This window comes from Lutra lutra, chromosome 7 (assembly GCF_902655055.1).
Source record: "Lutra lutra chromosome 7, mLutLut1.2, whole genome shotgun sequence".
Lineage (NCBI taxonomy): Eukaryota > Metazoa > Chordata > Mammalia > Carnivora > Mustelidae > Lutra > Lutra lutra.
Window position 1 is genome coordinate 63073712 of NC_062284.1, and position 23287 is coordinate 63096998.

General features: G+C 43.2%; 1 protein-coding gene across 2 annotated transcripts; it reads right to left on the reverse strand.

Moving 5' to 3' along the window:
* Positions 1-2: 2 nt before the first annotated feature.
* ELL3 (elongation factor for RNA polymerase II 3) lies at positions 3-23186 on the reverse strand. 2 transcript variants are annotated; one of them, XM_047735842.1, is made up of 14 exons: positions 23079-23186; positions 4855-5016; positions 3681-4073; positions 3352-3546; positions 3077-3112; positions 2607-2719; positions 2291-2492; positions 2122-2201; positions 1922-1994; positions 1579-1762; positions 1276-1318; positions 982-1153; positions 714-758; positions 3-613 (listed from the first exon to the last, which is right to left on the reverse strand). In XM_047735842.1, the coding sequence occupies exons 4-14, from the start codon at positions 3481-3483 to the stop codon at positions 503-505; spliced, it is 1191 nt and encodes a 396-aa protein (XP_047591798.1). In that variant the 5' UTR covers positions 3484-3546; positions 3681-4073; positions 4855-5016; positions 23079-23186; the 3' UTR covers positions 3-502. The 2 variants fall into 2 exon arrangements, with proteins under 2 accessions (XP_047591798.1, XP_047591799.1); XM_047735843.1 differs by lacking the exons at positions 3681-4073; positions 4855-5016; positions 23079-23186 and having other exon boundaries at positions 3352-3611.
* Positions 23187-23287: the final 101 nt, after the last annotated feature.

The window sequence follows — 23287 nt, forward strand, 5'->3', positions numbered from 1 at the left end:
AGCAGTTTTCATTTTTCAGCCATGTTTGTAAAATAATTCACTTCCAGAATAGGGGGAACAACCAATCCCTTTCCCATTATATCTAGGTGTATTACAAGTTACTTTAGCTCTGTTACCAGAAGTTCTCATTACTATTTCTTTAGGGAGGCAACCAGGCTAAATTCTAATGTTCTCAAGGTATCTTGTCCTGGAAATGGTGAAATGCTGAAATCTCGGGATTTGAAAATGACTTGGCTGAACTAAAGATGAAGAAGCTAAGCCTCTACTACTCTTCCTAGTCTCCTGGGCACAGCTGTGGATTCTTGGCACTGTGCCCAAACCCTAAAAAGTAAAATATGGCAACAATAAAAGTCAGACCTTAAAAGAATTTAGAAGTTTAACTCGTGGTTGCCACGACGGACTCAGCAATAAGAGCAGACAGTTGCACTCTATGTAGTTCATAGCTGCTTTGTTCCTTCATATCACACTGAGCAGAGAGAAGGTAAAGAGCCCTCTGGCAGCTTCAGCTTTCCCTGTTCTTTTCCTCAAACTCCAGGATGAGACCTTTAATGTGGGACAATTTCTGATGCAGGTACTCACAGCGACGCTTTTCTTCCCTATAACCTGGGTACCGCTGCAGAGAAAAAGGATCCATGTCAAAAAAACCCAACAATACAAAACAAGAGGATCTACCATTTCTGCCTTCTTGCTACCGTTCCCAGACCTTGTCTTACCTTCCTGAACTTTCTATATTCCTGGACTATTTTTTCTTCCAGTACCTGAAACAAAGAAAATGCTAGCGCCAACTTTAGCCTTGAGAAAAAAGCTCCAGTTTTCTTGAAGGAGAGAAGTAACTTCCCATCTCATTCTACTAAATGACAGAGAATAATTTTTCTCTTAAAACTGACTTGCTTGTCATTTGGGTCACTGTACAGTCTTAAGGTCAATTAGGGAGTTGATGGCCAGTAAAGCTAGAAAGCCCATCTTGGGTCCAGTCCTTACCTTGTGTTCTGGAGATCCTCGCTGAACTCTCTTGATCTCCGCTCCCAGCTCTATGAATCTTTGGCTTGCAGCCCCAACACGAGCATGTAGGATGCGGTATTCAGTATAATCTGTCTCAAAGTCCTGCTCATAAGCATGTTGCTGCTCTGCACTGTGGATGGCCCTGTATTGCCTGCCAGGAGCAGAGAGTTGCCACCTTCAACTTCATTGCCCTGAAAGCGTCAAGCTCCCAGGAAGTTTATCTTAATATCTCATGCACAGGTTTGATAAAATTGTAAGTAGCAGGAGACTCACAGGACGTAATCTGGTACCTCTTCAGGGCTTGGGGATTCAGAATCTAGGAAGGAAGCAAGATGACACAAACTACATAGGTCTTTTTTCTGCTAGGGCAGTTTAGTTTTTTAATTTATTTTAGGGAGCGAGAACACAAGCCTGGTGAGGGAAAAGCAGACATCCCACTGAGCAGGGAGCCCGAAGCAGGGCCCAATCCCGAGACTCCAACCAAGATCATGACCTGAGCAGAAGACAGATGCCCAACCAACTGAGCCACCCAACACCCCTCCACTAGGGCAGTTAGCCCTTTTCTCATTAACTCACCAGCTTGAACTGAGGGACTGTGTTCCAACCTGGGGCCCATGTCTTCATCCTTATCCTCTTGTTCCCAGTCCTCTCCGTCTTGCAGGTTCTGACTGGGCAGCCCTTGTAGGGGACTTGGAGCTAAAGGCAGAGTTCTGAGTCTCTTCTCTTCTAGTCCTAGAGTGGTTGTAGGTGCCGGACGCTTCTGTTGGGGAAAATACCACATAAACAGTAACCCAGAAAGCCTAGTCTGCCTGACTCGTGAAAACTAATCATAGAATGAGCTCCAGGAGCATCAAAATGAAGGCTCCTAATTTTAAAATGTTAGCCTGATCTCTGAAAAACTCTTGCTATTACAACTTACCTTGTCCAAATGTTTCTGGCTAGCAGAAGTCAGTGCCTGATCAGGTTCTCTGTTTGGAAGATAGGTCTGGTTTCTAGGATATTTGAAGAGGGAATGGGAGAGATGAAGACCAAGATCTCTTATTACAGCATTTAGGGTGGAGATTAGAAAGGAAGATAATATGAGGGATTCCCAGTTTAGTCCCACCCTGCCCCAAGTACCTCACTTCCCACTGTGCCATGTGTTCCTTTGAGGATCCTGGGAGTGACTGTCCTTGGCTGCTAGCCAGTGGATCTGGCACCTGGCAGGGAAAGTGGCAGGGGCACTTGCCTCCCTGGGCTTTAGGCTTTGCCCCACCTGATTCCAGCTACCTACAGTTTCTGGCCTCACCTCTTTTAGCGCCATCTGTGGCTGTGAAACTGTGTCTTGTTCAGAATAGTCTCCTGTGTTCTGCCAACTCTCAGGATCTCTGATGCGGTCCATCAGATTATGTCTCTGAACTATAGATGGGGCTGGGATGGAATCCATGGCTGCCCAAATAGTGAGGCGATCCCTGAGTGGGCCCAGGCAGTGGAGCTGGTTAGGCCCAGATCTGGAAAGGGGTGGTGGAAAAATCCCAGGAGGGTGGAGAACTTTTAAGCACCTCTGAAATCAGCCTCCCCAACTTTCCACAAACCCTTTTTATTTGCTCCCTGTTCCCCCTTACCTGCCTAAGCGTTGGCACACAAGGTCCAAGCCACCTCCAGGGCCCTCCTGGCCACACTGGGACACTAAGAAGGAGAAGAGGCAGGACCAGCCAGGGCCTGGGAACCTCAGATACTGAGCGCAAAAGGAGAACCATAAGCCCCATGAAGTCGCCCCCTCCCCCTTCCTCCCACAGCCATTCTTCCCTGAGCCAACCTAAGATTGAAGATGGGTCCCACAGGGCTCGTTAGTACACCAGGTGCAGCTGGGCTTGAGTTCCCCAGGAGGCTGAGACGACACAGTGTCCTTAACCGCAGTCTCCTGGGACTACAACGCTAGCAGTCCCCTCTGCCCCACTCGGGTGTTCAGTTCACGGAACTTCCTCAGACCGTGACTGCTTTCAGCCTCCCTGCCCGGACCGCACCCTCCCGGAGCCCACTTCTGTTCTCCCCGCACCACGCCTTTTTCCAAACACTCTAGGCCCGTACTTACCCCTCGGTTGCCTTGGAAAGCGATCACTGGCCGAACCTGCGGGGAGAGCAGATGCGAGCTGAACGCCGGTGAAGTGGCATTCCCAGGATCCAGCGTCGGGTGCCCGGGGTGGGGTGGGGGGCACCTGCCCCGCCCAATTCACTTGGAGAGGTGGGGAGGTCGGAGCCTGCGGATGCCTCTTCCCATCCCCAGGTCGCTTCGCCAGGGTCACCGGCAGAGGCCTGAGATCCTGAGGGGTAGAGGCTAGGGAAGACGGGGCCCAGGGTCCGCCGCACCTGTTGCCGCCGACACTCTTGCAGCGCCCGCAGGACCGCGTCGTTGAGCCTGAACATCAGGAGGCTGGTCCCGGCAGCGGGGGTAAAGCAGAGTTGGAGCTTCCCACTCAGAAGCTCCTCGGGTCCCTCCATGGCTGCGAGGTCTAGCGCACGCAGAACGAGAGCCACAGGCAAGGGCCGCCACCACCACCACCTGTGCTGTGCAGGGCTACACTGGCACTCTTGGTAGCCCAGGTCGGCCCCGCCCTCCACCAGGACCCACCCCTGGCCCCACCCCTGAGGCTTCCCCGCCGCTTCTGTGCTTCGCTTTCCCCAACTTTTGCACGGACCCACCCCCACGGGTTTCTTGGATACGTGCGCACTGCTTTGGGCTTTCGGAAGGGGCTATCGCAATTCCGGGGTGGGGGGGGGGATGTCTGTGGCCAACTTTAGACCCCTTCCCGGTTTTGCCTCAGTTTCCCCAGCCAACCTGAACTCAAGAGTTGCCGTCTCTAAGTGAAGCTGAAACTGCAACCTCTAGAGGGTTTTAGAGGCAGAGGGGCGGGAGAGGACCTGGTTGCTGGGCTGACTCAGTAGACCGTGCCTCAGAGACCTAGACTCCCCCAGGGACCGGAGGGTGGCGGACCCAAAGGGGTATTTCTGACGCCAACACCTGGTGCAGCGCTTTCGCTTTTTCCCGCCTGTAATAGTGCAGCGGACCCGGAGTCGATTTCTAACTGCGGCTGGAGAGAAAATCAGGCCCAGTGGGTGTCAAGGCAGCGGTGAAGTTTGGCTCTGGCGGGCTGGAGCGGACCCCTCCCATCCTCACCGGTAGGCAGGGATGGGGGGTGTGGGTGGTGGTAGGAGAGTTGCAGGGCGAAGGGAAGACTCAGTCTCAGGTCACTGCTCCTGGCTTATACAGGTGAGACTGGTGTGAAAGGGAGCTGGCCCACTCCCTCAGGAGGGCCGAGAAGTGCCACGAAGTTGTGTGACATTCTGGAGGTTCAGATTCTGGTGCACTGAGACCGCAGGAATTTCAGGTCGGCCCTGGTGTCTCCACTTGTCCCTGTTTCAGCATGTTTTCCAAAAGCCCTGAAGTTCTCTTTCCTAGCCACGATCCCTCTGCTAAATCCCTGGACCTGCATAATTTCAGGTGACCTTAATGCCCTCCACCCCAAATCAAATTACCTATACATTTGTCAAAACTCATCAGATAGGGACGCCTGGGTGGCTTAGTCGGTTGGGCAGCTGCCTCCAGCTCACGTCATGATTCTGGGGTCCTGGGATTAAATCCCTCATTGGGCTCCTTGCTCAGTGGGGAGCCTGCTTCTCTCTCTGCCTCTGCCTGCTTGTGTGTTCTCTCTCTCTCTGACAAATAAATAAAAGAAAATCTTTTTTTAAAAAACCTCATCAGATAGTACACCTAAAATGTGTATATTTTAAAGTATGTACATTAGACCTCAATAAAGGTAATTTGAAAAGGCAATGCAGTAAATCTCCAATTCCAACAACAAAAACATTTACTTGTCCATCTCCTTAGGGCTTTCTGCTTCTGTGGGTGACCCTTTGTTAATTTGATAAAGAGTGTGGCAGTAGGTAAATCTGGTCTCCCAGGGTTCCTTTTCTTCTCAGATGACATCTGTGGACTTCTGTTGGATGTTCCTGGATTTAAACTCAAAGGAGAGCCTAGAATGGTGAAAATTTTATTTTATTTTTTTTTAAGATTTTTATTTATTTATTTATTTGACAGACAGAGATCACAAGTACGCAGAGAGGCAGGCAGAGAGAGAGAGGAGGAAGCAGGCTCCCTGCTGAGCAGAGAGCCCGACGTGGGGCTCGATCCCAGGACGCCGAGATCATGACCCAAGCCAAAGGCAGAGGCTCAACCCACTGAGCCACCCAGGCGCCCCTAGAATGGTGAAAATTTTAGAGAAGAGGGCAGGAGCAGTGCTATAAGAGGAGGCAAATGGGAAAGATATTTGGGGAAGGGGTAGGAATCTAACATATGTTGGATGTCTATTGTGTGACAAAACCTTTGCATGTTATTTAATTCCTAAAATAACTTTAGAGTAGGTATTATCACTCACACTTTTCATTCATTCATATAACAGATATTTATTGAGCACTTACTCTGTACCAGACATTGTACCATATCCTTGGGATACATCAATGAACAGATTTCTTGTTTTGCAGAGATTACATTCTTTTCTTTCTTTTTCTTTTGTTTTTGTTTTTTGTTTGTTTGTTTGTTTGTTTGTTTGTTTGTTTTAAGTAAGCTCCATGCCCAGCACGAAGCCCAATCAGGGGCTTAAACTCATGACCCTGAGATCTTGAGACCTGAGATGAGATCAAGAGTCAGTTGGTTAACTGACTGAGTCACCCATGTGCCCCCTGGAGAGCTTATATTCTAGAGGGGAAGGAGACACTATAAACAAACCTAAGAAATAAACATAAGAAATACAGTCTATGTTGGGGCGCCTGGGTAGCTCAGTGGGTCTGCCTTCAGCTCAAGTCATGATCACTGGGTTCATGGATCAAACCCTGTGCTGGGCTCCCTGCTCAGCAAGGAGTCTTCTCCCATTCCCTCTGTTTCTCCCCCTGGATTGTCCTCTCTCTTTCTGAAATAAGCAAAACCTTAAAAAAAGAAAGAAAGAAATATAGGGTATGTTAAAAGATGATAAGTGTTATATAGCTAAAAGAAAAAGTGGAGCAAGGTAAGAGGGTCTGGAAGTGGAGGAAGAGGAAGTAGAGGAGGATGGAGAGGGTTGACTGTATATTAAGTAAGGTGATAAGAGAAAGCCTTATGGAGAAGATGAAATTTGAGCAATGCCCTAAAGGAAATGCTTTCTAGGTAGAGGGACTAACCACTGCAAACTCTGAGTCAGAAGTGTGCCTGGAGTGTTTAAGGAAAAGTTGAGGCCTGCATAACTGGACCAAAGTGAATAAAGGGGAAAAGTTATAACAGACAAAGTCAAGAAGGTAATGGAGCAGGGACGGATCAGGGGCTAAAGGGCCTTGCAGGCCATTATAAGGACTTTGGCTTTTACTTTGAGTGAAATGGGGAGTCACTGCAAGGTTTTGAGCAGAGGTGTAATATGAAATTACCTCCATTTTCAAAGGATCACTGTAGTTGCTGTGTTAAGTGTAGACTATAGATTGACGAGGATAAAAAGCAGCATGACCTGTTAGGCTGTTGCAATAATTCGAGCTAGAAATGGTGGCGGCTTGCATCAGGCAGTAACAGATGAAGTGGGAGAAGGGATAAGGTTCTGAGTATTTTGAGGGTGGAGCCAACAGAATTTCCTGATGGATTGAATGTGGTATGTGAGAGAGAAATGGCATAAAGATGATTCTACCATTTTTGGCCAGAACAACTAGACGGATAAAATTGTCATTGTCTGAGGTAGGGAAGACTGCACGTGGAACAGGGTTAGTTCTGAACATATTGAGTTGTCTCTTAGAATCCACATGGGAATGTGGAGCAGGCAGTCATATACACAAACTTAGAGATGGTGAAAGATGTCTAGGCTAGAGATGTAGACTTGATAGTACTAAACATATAGATGGTATTTTAAAGATGAGATCACCCAGGAAGATAAAGAGGAATGTAAAGTGTTACACCCTCGGATACTCCAATCTCTAGAAGGAAGTCAGGGGGAAGAAAAGCAAAGCCAATTGAAAGGAGATGGCCAGTGGAGAAGAAAGAACACCAAGAGTGTATGCAGTGCTGAAAACCAAGTGAAAACAACGTTTCAAAGAGACAGGGATTGAACAACTATGTCACCTGCAGTCAATAGGCCAAGTAAAATGAAGACTAAGAATTGACCATTGTAATGAAAATGTTCTAAAATTGACGGTGATGATGGTGGCACATACCTGTGGATATCCTAAATGTCTATTCAGATCCTCTGCCTATTTTTAAATCAGGTTCTTTGTTTTTTATTGTGCTGTTGAGTTCTTTATATATTTTGAATATTAATCCCTGGTCTGATATATGATTTGCAGAAATCTCCCATTCAGTAGGTTGCCTTTTCATTTTGAAGATGTTTCTTTCAATATGCAGAAGCATTTTAGTTTGAAGTGATTTTTATTTTTGCATTGGTTTCTCCTGCCTTTTAAGTCCGATCCATAAAATTATCGCTAAGATCAAAGTCAAGTTGCTTACGGCCTATGTTTTCTTCTAGGAATTTTGTGGTTTAGGTATAACATTCAAGTCTTTAATCCATTTTGAGTTAGTTTTTGTGTATGGTATAAGATAGCGATCCAGTTTTTCCAATGCCATATATTGAAGAGACTGTCCTTTCACCATAGTATGTTCTTGGCTCCTTTGTAATGCATTAATTGTCCATATATATGTGAGTTTAGTTCACAGCTCTCAATTCTGTTCCATTGATCTGTGTGTCTGTTTTTGTGTCCATATCATACTGTTTTGATAACCATAGCTTTGTAGTTTGAAATCAGAGAGCTGATACCTCCAGCTTTGTTCTTTCTTAAGATTGCTTTGGCTATTTGGGATCTTTTGTGGTCTCATGCAGATTTTAGAATTATTTCTTTTCTTTTTTTTTTTTTTAAAGATTTTATTTATTTATTTGACAGAGATCACAAGTAGGCAGAGAGGCAGGCAGAGAGAGAGGAGGAAGCAGGCTCCCTGCTGAGCAGAGAGCCCGATATGGGGCTCAATTCCAGGACCCTGGGATCATGACCCGAGCCGAAGGCAGAGGCTTTAACCCACTGAGCCACCCAGGCGCCCCAAATTATTTCTAAATTTGTTCTGTGAAAAACACCATTGGAATTTTGATAGGGACTGCATTGAATCTATAGTTTGGGTAGTATGGATATTTTAACAATATAATTCTTTCAATCCATGAGCACAGAGTATCTTTCCATTTATCTGTATCTTCTTCCATTTCTTTCATCAGTTTCTTACAGTTTTCAGTGTATAGGTCTTCCACCTCTTTGGTTAAAATTATGTCTGCTTGTTTATTTATTTATTTATTTGACAGAGAGAGAGAGTGAGAGAGGGAACATAAGCAGGGGGAGTGGGAGAGGGAGAAGCAGGCTTCCCATGAGCAGGGAGCCTGATATTGGGCTCAATCCCAGGACCCTGGGAACATGACTTGAGCTGAAGGCAGACACCTAACGACTGAGCCACCTAGGCTCCCCAATTTATGTCTATATTTTATTTTTTTGGATGTATTTGTAAGTGGGATTTTCTTAATTTCTTTCTGATAATTCACTATTAGTATATAGAAACACTATGGATTTCTGTATGTTGATTTTGTATCCTGTTCACTGAAGTCACTTATTCTAATGCTTTTTTTGGTAGAATCTTTTGAGTTTTTTATGTATACAGTATCAAGTAACCTGCAAGTCATCATAATTTTACTTCTTCCTAATTTGGATGCCTTTTATTTCTTTTTCTTGCCTAATTCCTGTGTCTAGAACTTCCAATACCATGTTGAATGAAAGTGGCAAGAGTGGGCATTCTTATTTGCAACAACATGGATAGAACTAGAGGGTATTATGCTAAGCGAAATAAGTCAATCAGAGAAAGACAATTATCATATGATCTCTCTGATATGAGGAATTTGAGAGGCAGAGCTGGGGGTTGTGGGGGCAGGGAGGGAAAAAATGAAACAAGATGGGATCAGGAGGGAGACAAACTGTAAGAGACTCTTAATCTCATGAAATGAACTGAGGTTTGCTTGGGGCAGGTGGTAAGGGATAGGGTGGCTGGATTATGGACATTGGGGAGGGTATGTGCCATGGTGAGTGCTGTGAAATGTGTAAGCCCGATGATTCAAAGACCTGTACACCTGAAGTAAATAATACATTATATGTCATACACAAACACACACACACAATGGGCATCCTTTTCTTGTTCCTGTCCTTAAAGGAAAAGCTTTCTGCTTTCCACCATTGAGTATGATGTTTTCTGTGATTTGTCATATATGGCCCTTATTATGTTTAGGTATGTTCACTCTAAACCATCTTTGCTGAGAGTTTTTATTATGAATGGATGTTGTATTTTTTCAAATGCATTTTCTGCATCTATAGAGATGATCATGATTTTTATCCTTCATTTTATTAATGTGGTATATTATTTGGTTGATTTGTGGATTCTGAACTATCTTTGCATCCTTGGAATAAATTCCACTTGAACATGGTATATTATTATTTTAATCCATTGTAGAATTAAATTTGCTAATATTTGGTTGAGATTTTTTGCATCTGTGTTCATCAGTGATATTAGCCTTTAATATGTGTGTGTGCACATGTGAGTGGGGTGGCTTGTCTGGTTTTGGTATCAGGGTGGTGCTGCCCTCATAAAATGAGTCTGAAAATATTCCTTCCTCTGATATTTTTGGAGAAGTTTGAGAAGGATAGGTATTAACTTTTTCTTAAATGTTTGGTAAAATTCAGTGAAGCCAGCTCGTCCTGGACCTTCATTTGTTGGGAGCTTTTTGATTACTGATTCATTCTCCTTATTAGTAATTGGTCTATTCAGACTTTCTATTTCTTCATGATTAAGTGTATGTTTCTAGGAATTTCTCTATTTCTTCTATATTCAATTTGTTGGCATACAGTGGTTAATATGATCCTTTGTATTTCTGTGCTGTCAGTTGTAACCTCTCTTTAATTTATAATTTTATTAGCACTCTTTTTTTCTTCATTAGTCTAGCTAGAGATATGTCAATTTTGTTTATCTTTCCAGCTCTTAGTTTCATTGATTTTTTTTAAAGATTTTTATTTATTTATTTGACAGAGAGAGGGGCCCCAAGAGAGGGAATAGAAGCAAGGAGAGTGGGAGAGGGAGAAGCAGGGTCCCCACTGAGCAGGGAGCCCAATGCTGGGCTCTATCCCAGGATCCTGGAATCATGACATGAACAGAAGGCAGGTGCTTAATGACTGAGCCACTCAGGCACATACTTTTTCTTTCTTTCTTTCTTTCTTTTTTTTTTTTAATATTTACCTTAGTGGTGCTTTTATTTAAAACAAAAAATTGGGGGGGGCACCTGGGTGGCTCAGAGGATTAAGCCTCTGCCTTCAGCTCAGGTTATGATCACAGAGTCCTGGGATGGAGCCCAGCATTGGGCTCTCTGCTCAGCGGGGAGCCTGCTTCCCCCTCCCCCACTGCCTGCCTCTCTGCCTGCTTGTGATTTCTGTCAAATAAATAAAATATTAACAAAAAAATTTTTTTGAGAGAGAGGTGGGAGGAGGGGGAGAGGGAGAAAGAGAATCCCAAGCAGTCTCCATGCTCAGCTCAGAGCCTGACATGGGGTTCAGTCCCATGACCCCGAGATCATGACCTGAGCTGAAATCAAGAGTCAGAAGCTGATTGAGCCACCCAGATGCCCCACTTTTTCTTTTTTTTATTCTCCATTTATTTCCACTCTGATCTTTAGTATTTCCTTTTTCCTACTGACTTTGTGTTTCCTTTGTTCTTTTTCTGTCTCCTTTACATGTAAAGTTTAATTGTTTACTTGATATTTTTCTTGCTGCTGCTTCTTTTTTTTAAAGATTTTATTTATTTATTTATTTATTTATTTATTTATTTATTTATTTATTTATTTATTTGACAGACAGAGATCACAAGTAGGCAGAGAGGCAGGCAGAGAGAGGGGGGAGCAGGCTTCCTGCTGAGCAGAGAGCCCAATGCGGGGCTTGATCCCAGGACCCTGGGATCATGACCTGAGCCGAAGGCAGAGGCTTCAACCCACTGAGCCACCCAGGCGCCCCTTTTTCTTGCTTCTTGAAGTAAACCCATATTGCTATGATCTTCCCTCTTAGAACCATTTTGCGGCATCTCCCAAAAATTTTGGTGTGTTTTATTTTCATTTTCATTTGTCTCTAGGTATTTTTTAATTTCTTCTTTGATTTTTGGTGACCCATTTGTTGTTCATTAGCATGGTGTTTACTTTTTCTTAAAGATTTTATTTTTAAGTAATCTCTACATCCACTGTGGGGCTTGAACTCAAAACCTTGAGATCAAGAGTCGCCTGCACTACCAACTGAGTCAGCAAGGTGACCCCATTAGCATGTTGTTTAGTCTCCACATTTTAGTGGTTTTTCCAGTTTTCTTTTGGTAACTGGTTTCTAGTTTCATACCACTGTAGTCAGAGAAGATGGTTGATATGATTTCAGTCTTCTTGAATTTTGTGGCCTAACATGGGATCTATCCTGGAGAATGTTCCATGTGAGAAGAATGCTTATTCTGTTGCTTTTGGATGGAATGTTGTATATATATCTATTAAATCTATCTGGTCTAGTGTATTGCTGAAGGCCAATGTTTTCTATCCTTTTTTTTTTTTTTTTAAGATTTTATTTATTTGACACAGAGAGAGAGATGGGAGAAGGAGAACACAAGCAGGGGGAGTGGGAGAGGGAGAATCAGGCTTCCCACTGAGCAGGAAGCCTGATGCTGGGCTCAATCCAGGACCCAGGGACCATGACCTGAAGCAAAGGCAGACGCTTAACCAGTTGAGCCACCCAAGTGCCCCAGGAGAGTCAGTCTTAAGTAGACCTGCACTGAGTGCAGAGCCCAACATGGGGCTCAATCTCACAAGTTTGAGACTACAACCTGAGCCAAAATCAAGAATCTGACCCTTAACCAACTGCATCACTTTAACTTTTGCCATTTAATTATAACATATCTCGATGTGGGTATCTTTGGGACTCTTTGGTTTCCTGGACCTGTATGTCTGTTTCCTTCACCAGATTAGGCAAATTTTCAGCCATTATCTTTTCCTATGAGCTTATAGCTCTTTCACTTTCTCTTCTTCTTCTGGGACCCCGGTTATGCAAATGTTATTCTGCTTGATGTTGTCTGAAAGGTTCCTTAAGTTAACTTGATTTTTTTTTTTAAGATTTATTTATTTGACAGACAGAGATCACAAGTAGGCAGAGAGGCAGGCAGAGAGAGAGAGGAAGGGAAGCAGGCTCCTGCTGAGCGGAGAGCTGGATGCGGGACCTTGGGATCATGACCTGAGCCGAAGGCAGGTCACCCAGGCGCCCCAGTTACCTTAATTTTTAAAAATTCTTTTTCTGGGGCAACTGTGTGGCTCAGCCGTTGGGTGTCTGCCTTTAGCTTGGATCATATTCCCAGGATCCTGGGATTGAGCCCTACACTGGGCTCCCTGCTTGGCAGGAAGTCTGCTTCTCCCTCTCCCACTCCCCCTGCTTATGTTCCTTCTCTTGCTGTCAAATAAATGAAATCTTTTTTTAAAAAAATTCTTTGGGGCGCCTGGGTGGCTCAGTCATTAAGCATCTGCCTTCAGCTCAGGTCATGATCCCAGGGTCCTGGGATCGAGCCCTGCATGGAGCTCCCTGCTCAGCGGGAAGCCTGCTTCTCCCTCTCCCACTCCCCGTGCTTGTGTTCCCTCTGCTGTGTTTTTGTCAAATAGTAAATAAAATCTTTTAAAAAATTAAATAAATTTAAAAATTCTTTTTTCGTTTTGCTACTCTGTCTGGGTGAGTTCTATTGCTTTGCATTCCAGCTCACTGACCCAGTCTTCAGCTTTATCCACTCTGCTTTGAACCCCTCTAGTGTATTTTTTAGTTCAATTATTGTTTTCTTCAGCTCTGCAACTTCTGTTTGAAACTTTTAAAAATACTTTGTTTTATTGAGATATAATTGACATAACTTTTTTTTTTTTTTTTAAGTGAGCTCTATGCCCAATGTTGGACTCACACTCATAACTTTGACATCAAGTCATATTCTCTAACTGAGCCAGCGAGGTGCCCCTGCTTGGAAATTTCTTCTATTTCCTATTTCTTTGTTGAGGATCTCACTGTGTTCATCCATTCTTCTCCCAAGTTCAGTGAGCATCTTTATGGCCACTACTTTGAACACTATCAGGTAGATTGCTTATCTTTGTTTCACGATGCCTTTTTCTCATGTTTTGTCTTATCCTTTCATTTGGAATATATGCCAGTCTCATTTTGACTCACTTTTTCTCTACAATACTCAAATCAACTACTTCTCCCAGGCTTGAAGGAGTAACCTTGTGTAGTAGACAGCATGTGGAGCCCAGGAGCAAAATTCCCTCTGACCACTAGGACTAGGTGTATCTGTGGCATTGGGGGATAAGGGGGGGGGCGTTAGTGCCCTTTTGTGATGCACAGCTGTGCTGTGGCACAGGGGTGGGCAGGGTTGGCACTTGGCCTGGCCATGATGCACAGTTGCACTGGTTGTGCAAGGGTGATCCCATGCACGTTTTTTAAATTAAAAAAATGCTTTAACTGTGGTAAAACACACATAGCTAAATTTACTATCTTCATCATTTTTAAGTGTACAGTTTACTAGTGTTCGGTACATTTACACTGTTGTGCAGTCAATCTCCAGAACACTTCATCTTGCAAAACTGAAACTCTCTGCCTATTGAACAATTCCCCATTTTCCTCTCCTCCTAGTCACTGGCGACCACCCTTTTCTGATTCTGTGGATTTGACTACTCTAGATCCTCATAAGTGGAATCAGTATGTATCTTTTTGTGACTGACTTATTTCACTTAGAATAATGAATGTCCTTACGGGGCGCCTGGGGGGCTCAATTGTTAAGCATTTGCCTTGGACTCAGGTCATGATCCCAGGGTTCTGGGACTGAGGCCTGCATGGGGCTCCCTGCTCAGTGGGAAGCCTGCTTCTCCCTCTCCCACTCTCCCTGCTTGTATTCCCTCTCTCGCTGTCTCTGCTCTGTCAAATAAATAAAATCTTTACTTTTTTTAAAGATTTTATTTATTTATTTGACAGAGAGAATTCACAAGTAGGCAGAGAGGCAGGCAGAGAGAGAGGGGAAGCAGGGTCCCCACTGAGGAGAGCGCCCAGTGTGGGGCTCGATCCCAGAACCCTGAGATCATGACCTGAGCCAAAGGCAGAGGCTTAATCCACTGCGCCACCCAGGTGCCCCAAATAAAATCTTAAAAAAAAAAAAAAAAAAGAAGAAGAATGTCCTTAAGGTTTATCCATGTTGTAGCATGTATCAGAATTTCTTTCCTTTTTAAGGTAGAGTAAGATTCTATTTTATGTATATACCACATTTTCCTTGTCCATTCATCTATTAATGGCCACTTTGGTTACTTCCACCTTTTGGCTATTGTGAATTAATGCTGCCATGAAAATGGGTGTACAATATCATGGGTGTATTTTTAAAAATGTACATTATTTTGAGAAGCCACCTATGGTCTTTTCTAAACTTCCAAAGGAATCCATGCCACATAAGAATCCCAGTGAGTGGTTGGCTGGCATTTGAACTCAGGCCAGCTGTCTCTAGAGCTTGTGTTTTTTTTCATACTCATTAAGTCATGTCACCCCATTCTTCTATATCAGGACAAGTTCTGCATCAAGGTATATGAAAGGGAGGGAAGAAGACATTTTCTAAATGTGCACGTGTTCCTGTTTCACAATTATTGTTTTAGGTCTTCTCATCCTTCCCTCCCCCCATTCGTCTCACCACTACATGTTCTGGACTTGGGAATCCTTTCCAGTGGACAGAGGTATGTTTCTCTCCTTTTTACCAGAGTCTGCTGGGCCTGTAGCCCTTTGGCTTTGAGGTGTCAGTCTGCACTGAGAGGGCTCAGTTTACTGAGAAACATATGTTCTCCAAGGGTACTGGTATTACTGTATTGATGGTATACTTTAATAGATGACCCCAGCACAAGACCTTGAAACCATGTCTTAGCAGGAAGAGGGCTGTACATATTTTCCAGCAGGGTAGCAAAGAGTAGCCTAGATTCTGTTATATATTAGCTCCTTGCCTTTGAACTTCTACCCAAAGTGCTGAGGGAGAAAGGGAACGCTTGAAGGGAATAGATAAATTGACTGCTAAAGTAGAGATGGTTGACAGAACTATGCAGTAGTTGAGAGTTTTAGTAAACAAGGAGTAGGAAGGGAGTGGGAAGCAGAAAAGAAAACTGAACTGGGAAGGGGCTATAGGCTATCAGGGAAACTTGCTTATTCAACCCTGGTGTCTCCCAAAGCAGAGAAGAAGAAACAGAATTTATGTATGAATAAGGCAAATGCCAATTCAGCTGAACCAAGGGAGAAGCAGAGGTATCTGGAGGAAATGCTGCTCGGAGATCCTAGCTTTGCTTTCAAGATGTTAATAGAGGTCGGTCAGACAGAGAGGAGATATTCGATGGAGGCAAGAAGCCATTCAGAAACACCAGTGTTCAGGAATGAGACATTATCATCCAACCCAGGAGAAGCTCAAGGTGAAAGTGAAAAGTAACTTAGTTCCCCTCCTCAGATATTTCCTGGTCCATATTTAGTAGCTTTTCAAGAATGGAGACCTCAGTTGGCCTTGGGTCTCCCAGAAGTTAGAATCTGATTCCAATGTAAAGCCACCAACCCTTATGGGGATAAACTTAGCCATGCTTTTTATGGATTCTTCCCCTTTCCTGTGTATCCTAGTCTATGGATATGCTCCCAGAAGTTCTTCCTCTTCCTCTTCTCTTTTTTTTTCCTCTTCCTGTCAACACTCTGTTTTCTCAACCCAGATGTATTTCCCACTGGAAGTACGGGCTAGAGGGGAGGGAGATGCTTCTCTGACAACTAGTGACATGTAAATGAGTTCCTAAGAAATCAGTACCTAGATTCCTTCACATTCTACTCTCTCCTCCTAAACTACTTCATTTGAAACCACGGTTGGGGGTTTAACTTACTTATTTGTTCTTATGGAAGTTACACATGAACATACAAGTTCTATACAAAACATAACAAAGGGGCACCTGGGTGGCTCAGTGGGTTAAGCCTCTGCCTTTGGCTCAGGTCATGATCCCAGGGTTCTGGGATTGAGCCCCACATCGGGCTCTCTGTTCAACAGGGAGCCTGCTTCCCTTCCTCTCTCTCTGCCTGCCTCTCTGCGTACCTGTGATCTGTGTCTGTCAAATAAATAAATAAAAATCTTTTTTAAAAAACATGACAAAAAAACGATTATCCCACTTGGTTTCCCACTGCTTAAAGATTACAACTCCTTTAGCTGCTTCTTCTGGCATTTGTTGCTTTTTCTAAATATTATGCCATTTCTTTCTTTCTTTTTTTTTTTTTTAAGATTTTATTTATTTATTTATTTATTTGACAGACAGAGATCACAGTAGGCAGAGAGGCAGAGAGAGAGAAAGGAAGCAGGCTCCCTGGTGAGCAGAGAGCCCAATTTGGGGCTCGATCCCAGGACCCTGGAATCATGACCTGAGCCGAAGGCAGAGGCTTTAACCCACTGAGCCACTCAGGCGCCCCTATCATGCCATTTCTGGATTTTTAACTGATATTAGCCACTGACTTCTATTTTAAAAATGAGGACTTAACTCTCTCATCATTCCCATAAATATGCATATACTTTCTCCTTCCATCCTTCTAGTGCAGTGTTATTTTAGTTAGATCAATATTGAATGTTTATATTTTATGAGTGTGTAAATGTTATTTACCAGCTGTGACAGTTAGCGTACTGTTTACATTTCCTTTCTTGTATGCTTCCCCCCAAATTATCTATTTGGTTTTTTACTTAGTTGCTTATGTACTTAATGTCAATTTATTTTCATACTGTCTTTTAGAAGTAGAAATCTCTCAATATATTCAAATACAATCAGATAATTTATCAGTTTTATCAGTTTCCATTTTTTCCCCTTAGATACATGCCTCCTGAGCCTTTCATCCTCCTGTTCTAATCTGAAATGGTTGCTCTCTAAGCCTGCTGCAAAGCTATCATCCTGGGATCTCCCTTAACCAGCAGCCTGAGGATTCCTTTTACTTATCTCCTATGCTGGATACTCTTTTTCCTGGATCCTGTGATTTTTTTTTTTTCTTGGTTTACTCCTCATTTTGGTAGAGTACACCTTCAATATTTTGTAGAAAAGGGTGCATGATAGGTAAGTCTTTTTCAACTCTGTATGTCTTTATTCTATTCTCAGACTTAATTGATAGCTCAGCTGGGTGAAAAAAAATCTAGGTTGTTATTTTTCTTCAAATATTTGGTAATATTGCTCTATTGTCTTCTGGCTTCTAGTATTGTTGCTGACAAGTCTGAAGTCATTCTGATTCTTCACCCTTTCTGTGTGTTCTATGTGGTGTCTTGGAAGCCCCTAGGATCCTCTTTTTGACTCTAGTGTTCCGATATGTGGTGAAATGGATCTGTTCTTATTCCTTATGCTGGGCACTCAATGACTCCCCTTCATTTTTGTTTTACTTTCCTCTCATTCTGAAATTCATATAATTCAGATGTTGGACCTCTTGAATGGATTCTTTAATTTCCTTATTTTTTCTTCTTCTACTATCCACTACTATCTTTTTTGTCCAATTTCCTGTAATATTTTTTCAGTTTTTACCTTCCAACTCTTCTATTTTTTTCTTTCAGCTATCATAGTTTTAATTTCTAAAAGCTCTTTATTATTCTCTGAATGTTTGTTTTTTATAGCTACCTGTTTTTATTCAATATCTTCTTCATCTTTAAGGATACTAATTATAGTTTCTCTCCCATTTTCCTTTGTTCCTATAATTGTTTCTGTATCCTTGGATACTTTACTTTCTGTTTTGTTTTGTCTTAATTTTATTTTTTCATTTTTTATTTTTTAAAGATTTTATTTATTTATTTGACACACAGAGAGAGAGATCACAAGTAGGCAGAGAGGCAGGCAGAGAGAGGGGGAAGTAGACTCACTGCCGAGCAGAGAGCCCGATGCGGGGCTCAATCCCAGGACCCTGAGATCATGACCTGAGCCGAGGGCAGAGGCTTAACCCACTGAGCCACCCAGGTGCCCCTTGTCTTAATTTTATATTGAGTGTTTTCTCCAATGCTTGATGATCCTTAAGTATCCACCTCTTTCCACAAGGAAGGCACTGAAAAGCTGACTGGAAGTTTGGTATGCATGCAGAAGGCTGGTTGCATTTTAAGATAACCTGATTGGATCATTTTATTATGCGATCTCTTATATGCATCTAATATTCAAGCTTTCCCCACTTCAGGGCCTTCGCATATACTGTTTCTTTTGCTTGTATATTGATTAAAATGTATTTGGCTGAAGTAACAAAAATCTGACTCAAAGCAGCTTACACAAAAACATATGGTTCTCATAGCCGGAAGCTCAGAGGTAGAACAGATGTTACAGTTGATACATCCAGTGGTCCAAGGGCATCATCAAGAACCAAGATGCCTTCTACCATTCATTTTGCTTCAACCTAAAGCTGGCTTTTCTAGGTCATAGAAGCCAGGAGTGGTAGGAGTTCTTTACTTCTTTGTTCAAGTCAGTGAGACAGAACACCATGCATACCCTCACAACAAAAACCTCTTCTGTTTGGTCTGATCAGGCCAAGTTAGGTCCCATGCTAACTCCTGAATCAATAACATTCACTAGGTGAATACTATGCAAACAAAGGCTTAGGTCTGGGCTCTTGAGCCAATCAATATTAAGAGGGATGAGTTTACTTTGATTGACTTAGCCCTTCCAGGACCACCCTTGGAATATAGGGTGGAGGGGGAGAATTTCCTAAAGCTGCACTGCTTTTTCTTCATAAGAAGGGATGTAAAGAATGTTAGGGTTCAACCATATTGCTGGAACCCTCTTCTGTTTTTCCTGCAACTGGCTCCAGGCCTCAGTTTAAATGTCACCACAGAACTGGATCTCTTCCATTAATCTTCATTCTTGAACTTTTGTTTTCTCTTTTAGCACTTAGTGCAAGTTGTAATTTTATATTGTTTGGATTACTTGTGAGTTGTCGGTTTCCTCCACTAAAATATTAACTTCCTGAAGTCAGAGACCATGTCTATTTTGTCCATCACGGAATACTCAGTGCCTAGCAGTGTCTGGCACATAATAGATGTACACTTAATATTTGATGAAGAAATGAAGGAACTCAGGAATAAATAGTATCTTCCTTTCTCAACAAGTCTCCAAAATATATCTTGATGCTGCACACTGCCATTTCTGCTGCCACCATTTCAGCTCAAGTAGCTGTCTTCTCTCCTTCATGTAATGGACATCTTTTGTTTTATCTGTCTCCATTTTCCTTTCTTCGGGAACAAATTCCCTTTCTTTGAAAAACCTGTTCCTTCACATACTCATCATGTGGGGCTATTTATATCCTGCCATTATATCCTACCTCACACCTACCTCCTTATCATAAGGTTAGATACCCAACCTATTACAGACCTATCCTGGAATGTTAAAAACTAAAACTAAAGAGATTCAGACCTCTCTCAAGCAAGCTATGAGATGTGAGGGCAGGTACCAGAGGTGGCCATTTCCTGTCATGTCAAGGGATCTGGGACTGAGAGGATGAAACAAAGATAGGAGACAGGGCGGGGTGGGGGGGGGCATTCCCTGTTAGCTTGTGGTTCTTGATAGGCTAGCCTCAGGGAACAGGGCCTTAGGGCCGTCACATATGATATCCCCTCCCCTGAAATGTTCTCCCTGCCTCTCTTCCATTGGCCTGGCTGACTCCTCCTTTTTGCTTCAGCTCAAATGTTACTTGCTTCACTTCCCTAATCAAAGTTAGGGTCTACAGAACCCTTCACAGAACTAGCAGTACTATGATTTCTTACCAGGACAGGTGGAAGAACTGTTCACAGATAGTCTTCATTCAGATTATACTGAGACCTGTTTTGTTGGGTAGGTGCTTATGCTGTGTACCTTGTTAAATATTTTGAATATCATCCTTGCGTAGAATCTGTTATCTTCTCTCACAATCAATTTGCATATATATACATATATATATATATACACACACAAGCTGATTCCTGCCTACACTATATGTTATATATATATATATATGTATATATATATATGTATATGTATGTGTATATATATATTTTTGCTTTTTTTGTCACTGTATACCTAATGTCTAAACAATAGTTGACACATAGTTGGTGCACAACACAGTATGTGTTGAAAGAATGAGTGAATTTTTGGGGCAACTCCTGAGAAAATTAGATGGAGGGGTGTGGCAACCAGTCCATGTTCTGACAGGATTGGAAACAGACTTTTTTTTTTTCTTTTAAAGATTTTATTTATTTATTTGACAGAGAGAGATCACAAGCAGACAGAGAGGCAGGCAGAGAGAGAGAGAGAGAGAGGGAAGCAGGCTCCCTGCTGAGCAGAGAGCCCGATGCGGGACTCGATCCCAGGACCCTGAGATCATGACCTGAGCCGAAGGCAGCGGCTTAATCCACTGAGCCACCCAGGCGCCCCGGAAACAGACTCTTAATCATGGGGGTAGGGTGGGGTGAGTTGATAAGAGGAGACTGGTTATAAGGCTGTTCTACTCTCTCACCCACCTGAAATGCTGGAGTTGATAAGCAGGTAGCAGGTGCCAAAGAGAACTTGCTTCCTCATCCTATACTATTTCACTCACAATGTGGCTCCATTTTCTTCATGGGGCTGGTTCTGTAGTCTCTTTACATGCAAAGGGACCCAAGTGGCTTGGCTTCATTGGGAACCTTAGAGTGGTAGACTAGACAGCCCAAATTCTGCTTAAGAGTTGTGGTCAAACTGCTGCTGCAGGTCTGCAGGTGATGTACCCACCCTTCAAGTCAGTTTCCTCATTTTTCAACTTTGTGTCTGGGGTCCTTAAATTTTGCCTTACATCCTTCTCTGTTTCAGAGCCTCATCTCCGTAATTTATTTCCTCTCAATTTTGTGATGAGTTTAAATGGAGGTATTTTCCCTTCCCCTTGGCTATTGGCCACAGATTCAGTTCTTTACCATATGGGTCTTTCATGAAATGGCAGCTGGCTTCCCCCAGAGCCAGTGATCCAAGAGAGAGAGGAAAGCGGAAGCCACAATGTCTTTTATGATTTAACATCAGAAGTGACGTATCAGGGGGACCTAGGTGGCTCAGTCAGTTAAATGTCTGCCCTTGGCTCAGGTCATGATCCTGGAGTCTCATATCAGGCTCCCTGCTCAGTGCGGAGCCTGCTTCTCCCTCTCCCTCTGCTCCTCTCCCAGCTCATGCTCTCTCTCTTGCTCTCTGAAATAAAATACTAAAAAAAAGTGATATCATCACTTCTGCCATATTCTATTGGTCGCAGACCAACCTTGATTCAGTGTGGCAAGGACTTCACAAGGATATAGATACCAGGAGGAAAGGATCATTGGAGGCCATTTCAGATATTGGCTCAGGAGGGTTAGAGGAATTTAGAGAAAGAAAAGGAAGTTTTAGGACTTGGAAGAAGGGAGATGGAGGAGACATTAACCGAATGCCTATTATGGGCCAACCCTTTGGTATCTGTATTAATCTCTTCCACAATGTTAAGGGTTAGAGATTATTCCCATTTTTCATATAAAGGAATTGAAACATGGAGGAAATAAGGGTCTAAAATCAAATCCAGTATATAGCAGAGTCAGGATTTGTACAAAGTTATATATGGCACCAATGTTGATCTAGTACATTTAGTATGTACCAAAGGGTGGGACATATGGCACTTGTGGTGTGAGAAATAATTTTAGGTAGTATGGAGACATAGCATTAAGTAACACTGAAAATATAAAAATTATTGTTAATCTGTATCAAGAGAAAGTTTTAGTTTCAAAGACATATGCCATATTACCTCTCTAAAGCTTGTTAATTTATCTTTTTAAGAAAGAGAGGGCAGGCCCCAGGCTCAGCATCTTTGACAATGATATTATTTTGGTAGAATTTGATAATATATTTCATTTTCATTGTATTGAATTTTGACTTTTAAAGTTACTTTCTGTTTGTGGTCAGGTGATACCAATTTTAAATTTACTAAAGGATTATGAAGTTTGATTTATAACTTTTATTTGTTTGGTACTTTTTTTTTTTTAAGATTTTATTTATTTACTCGTCAGAGAGAGAAAGAGAGAGCACAGGCAGGCAGAGTGGCAGCAGAGGCAGAGGGAGAAGCAGGCTCCCTGCAGAGCAAGGAGCCTGATGTGGGACTCAATCCCAGGACGCTGGGATCACGACCTGAGTGAGCAGAAGGCAGCTGCTTGACCAACTGAGCCACCCAGGCGTCCCATAAGTTTGGTACATTTTAAGTAATAGTAGTTCAAGTGATACTTTGGCTTGGCAAAAACTGTGAGGATGGCACTGAGGTTCATTGCCTTCCCATCAGGTCTATGTTGAGGGGGAAGCTAGTCTGAAGTACCAGACTCAGCTCCGTTTTGCTATGAGCACCAACTGGAGAGAATCACATAATAAAATTTACAAACAGTCCTTTCCTGTGATATTTCCTAAGCATTTCTCCTTTATCCAATGAATTCCTCAGGACTGGTGGGGAGGATTGTAGACAGACAGTGGAGCTGGGGAGGAGAATGAGTTTAATGCCCAGGCTTCCTGCCTTATTCTTTCATAAGCCAGTAGTATACTGGGGAAACGTCCAGAGGGAGAAATGTTCACAGTATGTGCATTTCCCAGTCTCTTAGTCTCTGATCCAACTCCATAGTCTGTGATTTTCGGGTTCTCCAAAATTTCCAAACTATTGTCATCTTCCCATTCAATATTTCTGTGGGAAACGAACAGGACTAAAGTTTTAGTACACACGGGATGTGGCTGCTAGTTTCTGTGGGAGGGGTTTGCGGTGAGGGTACAATGTAGTTGGAAGGGGGTTTCTGAAAGTTACGTTTGTACCTGACTTTACCTTATAGGTGAACAACTCGTGTCTACATAGGTGGTTACTGGGGGATAAATCCTGAGTAACAAGGCCAAGTACTGATAATACAGAAGTACCAGAGTCCTGATAATACAGAACAGAGTAAACCATTACAGCCCCCCAAAACCCCGCCCTTCATTCCCTACCGTTCCCCTTGGGCGAGTTTGTCGGCGTCCCAAACGGACCCCGCAAGAAGTCACTCTGCCAAGTCACGTGCTCGAGCCCGCGGGAACGCCACATCGCCAGCCGCACCCCTCCACCCCCACCCTGCCCACGTGACCCGGCCTACTTTCTCCCCGCCCGACCCAACGCCTAGCTCAGGAAGCCCCGCCCCACGCAGCGCACTCGGCCTGCG

Excerpts from the sequence above, each read along its gene's own strand:
- ELL3 (XM_047735842.1), bottom strand. The coding sequence starts at position 3,483 with ATGGAGGGACCCGAGGAGCTTCTGAGTGGGAAGCTCCAACTCTGCTTT. Across the intron at positions 2,202-2,290 it reads CACAGATGGCGCTAAAAGAG|GTGCCAGATCCACTGGCTAG; the intron begins GTGAGGCCAGAA and ends TTTCCCTGCCAG. Across the intron at positions 1,319-1,578 it reads CAGTCCCTCAGTTCAAGCTG|ATTCTGAATCCCCAAGCCCT; the intron begins GTGAGTTAATGA and ends CTTCCTTCCTAG.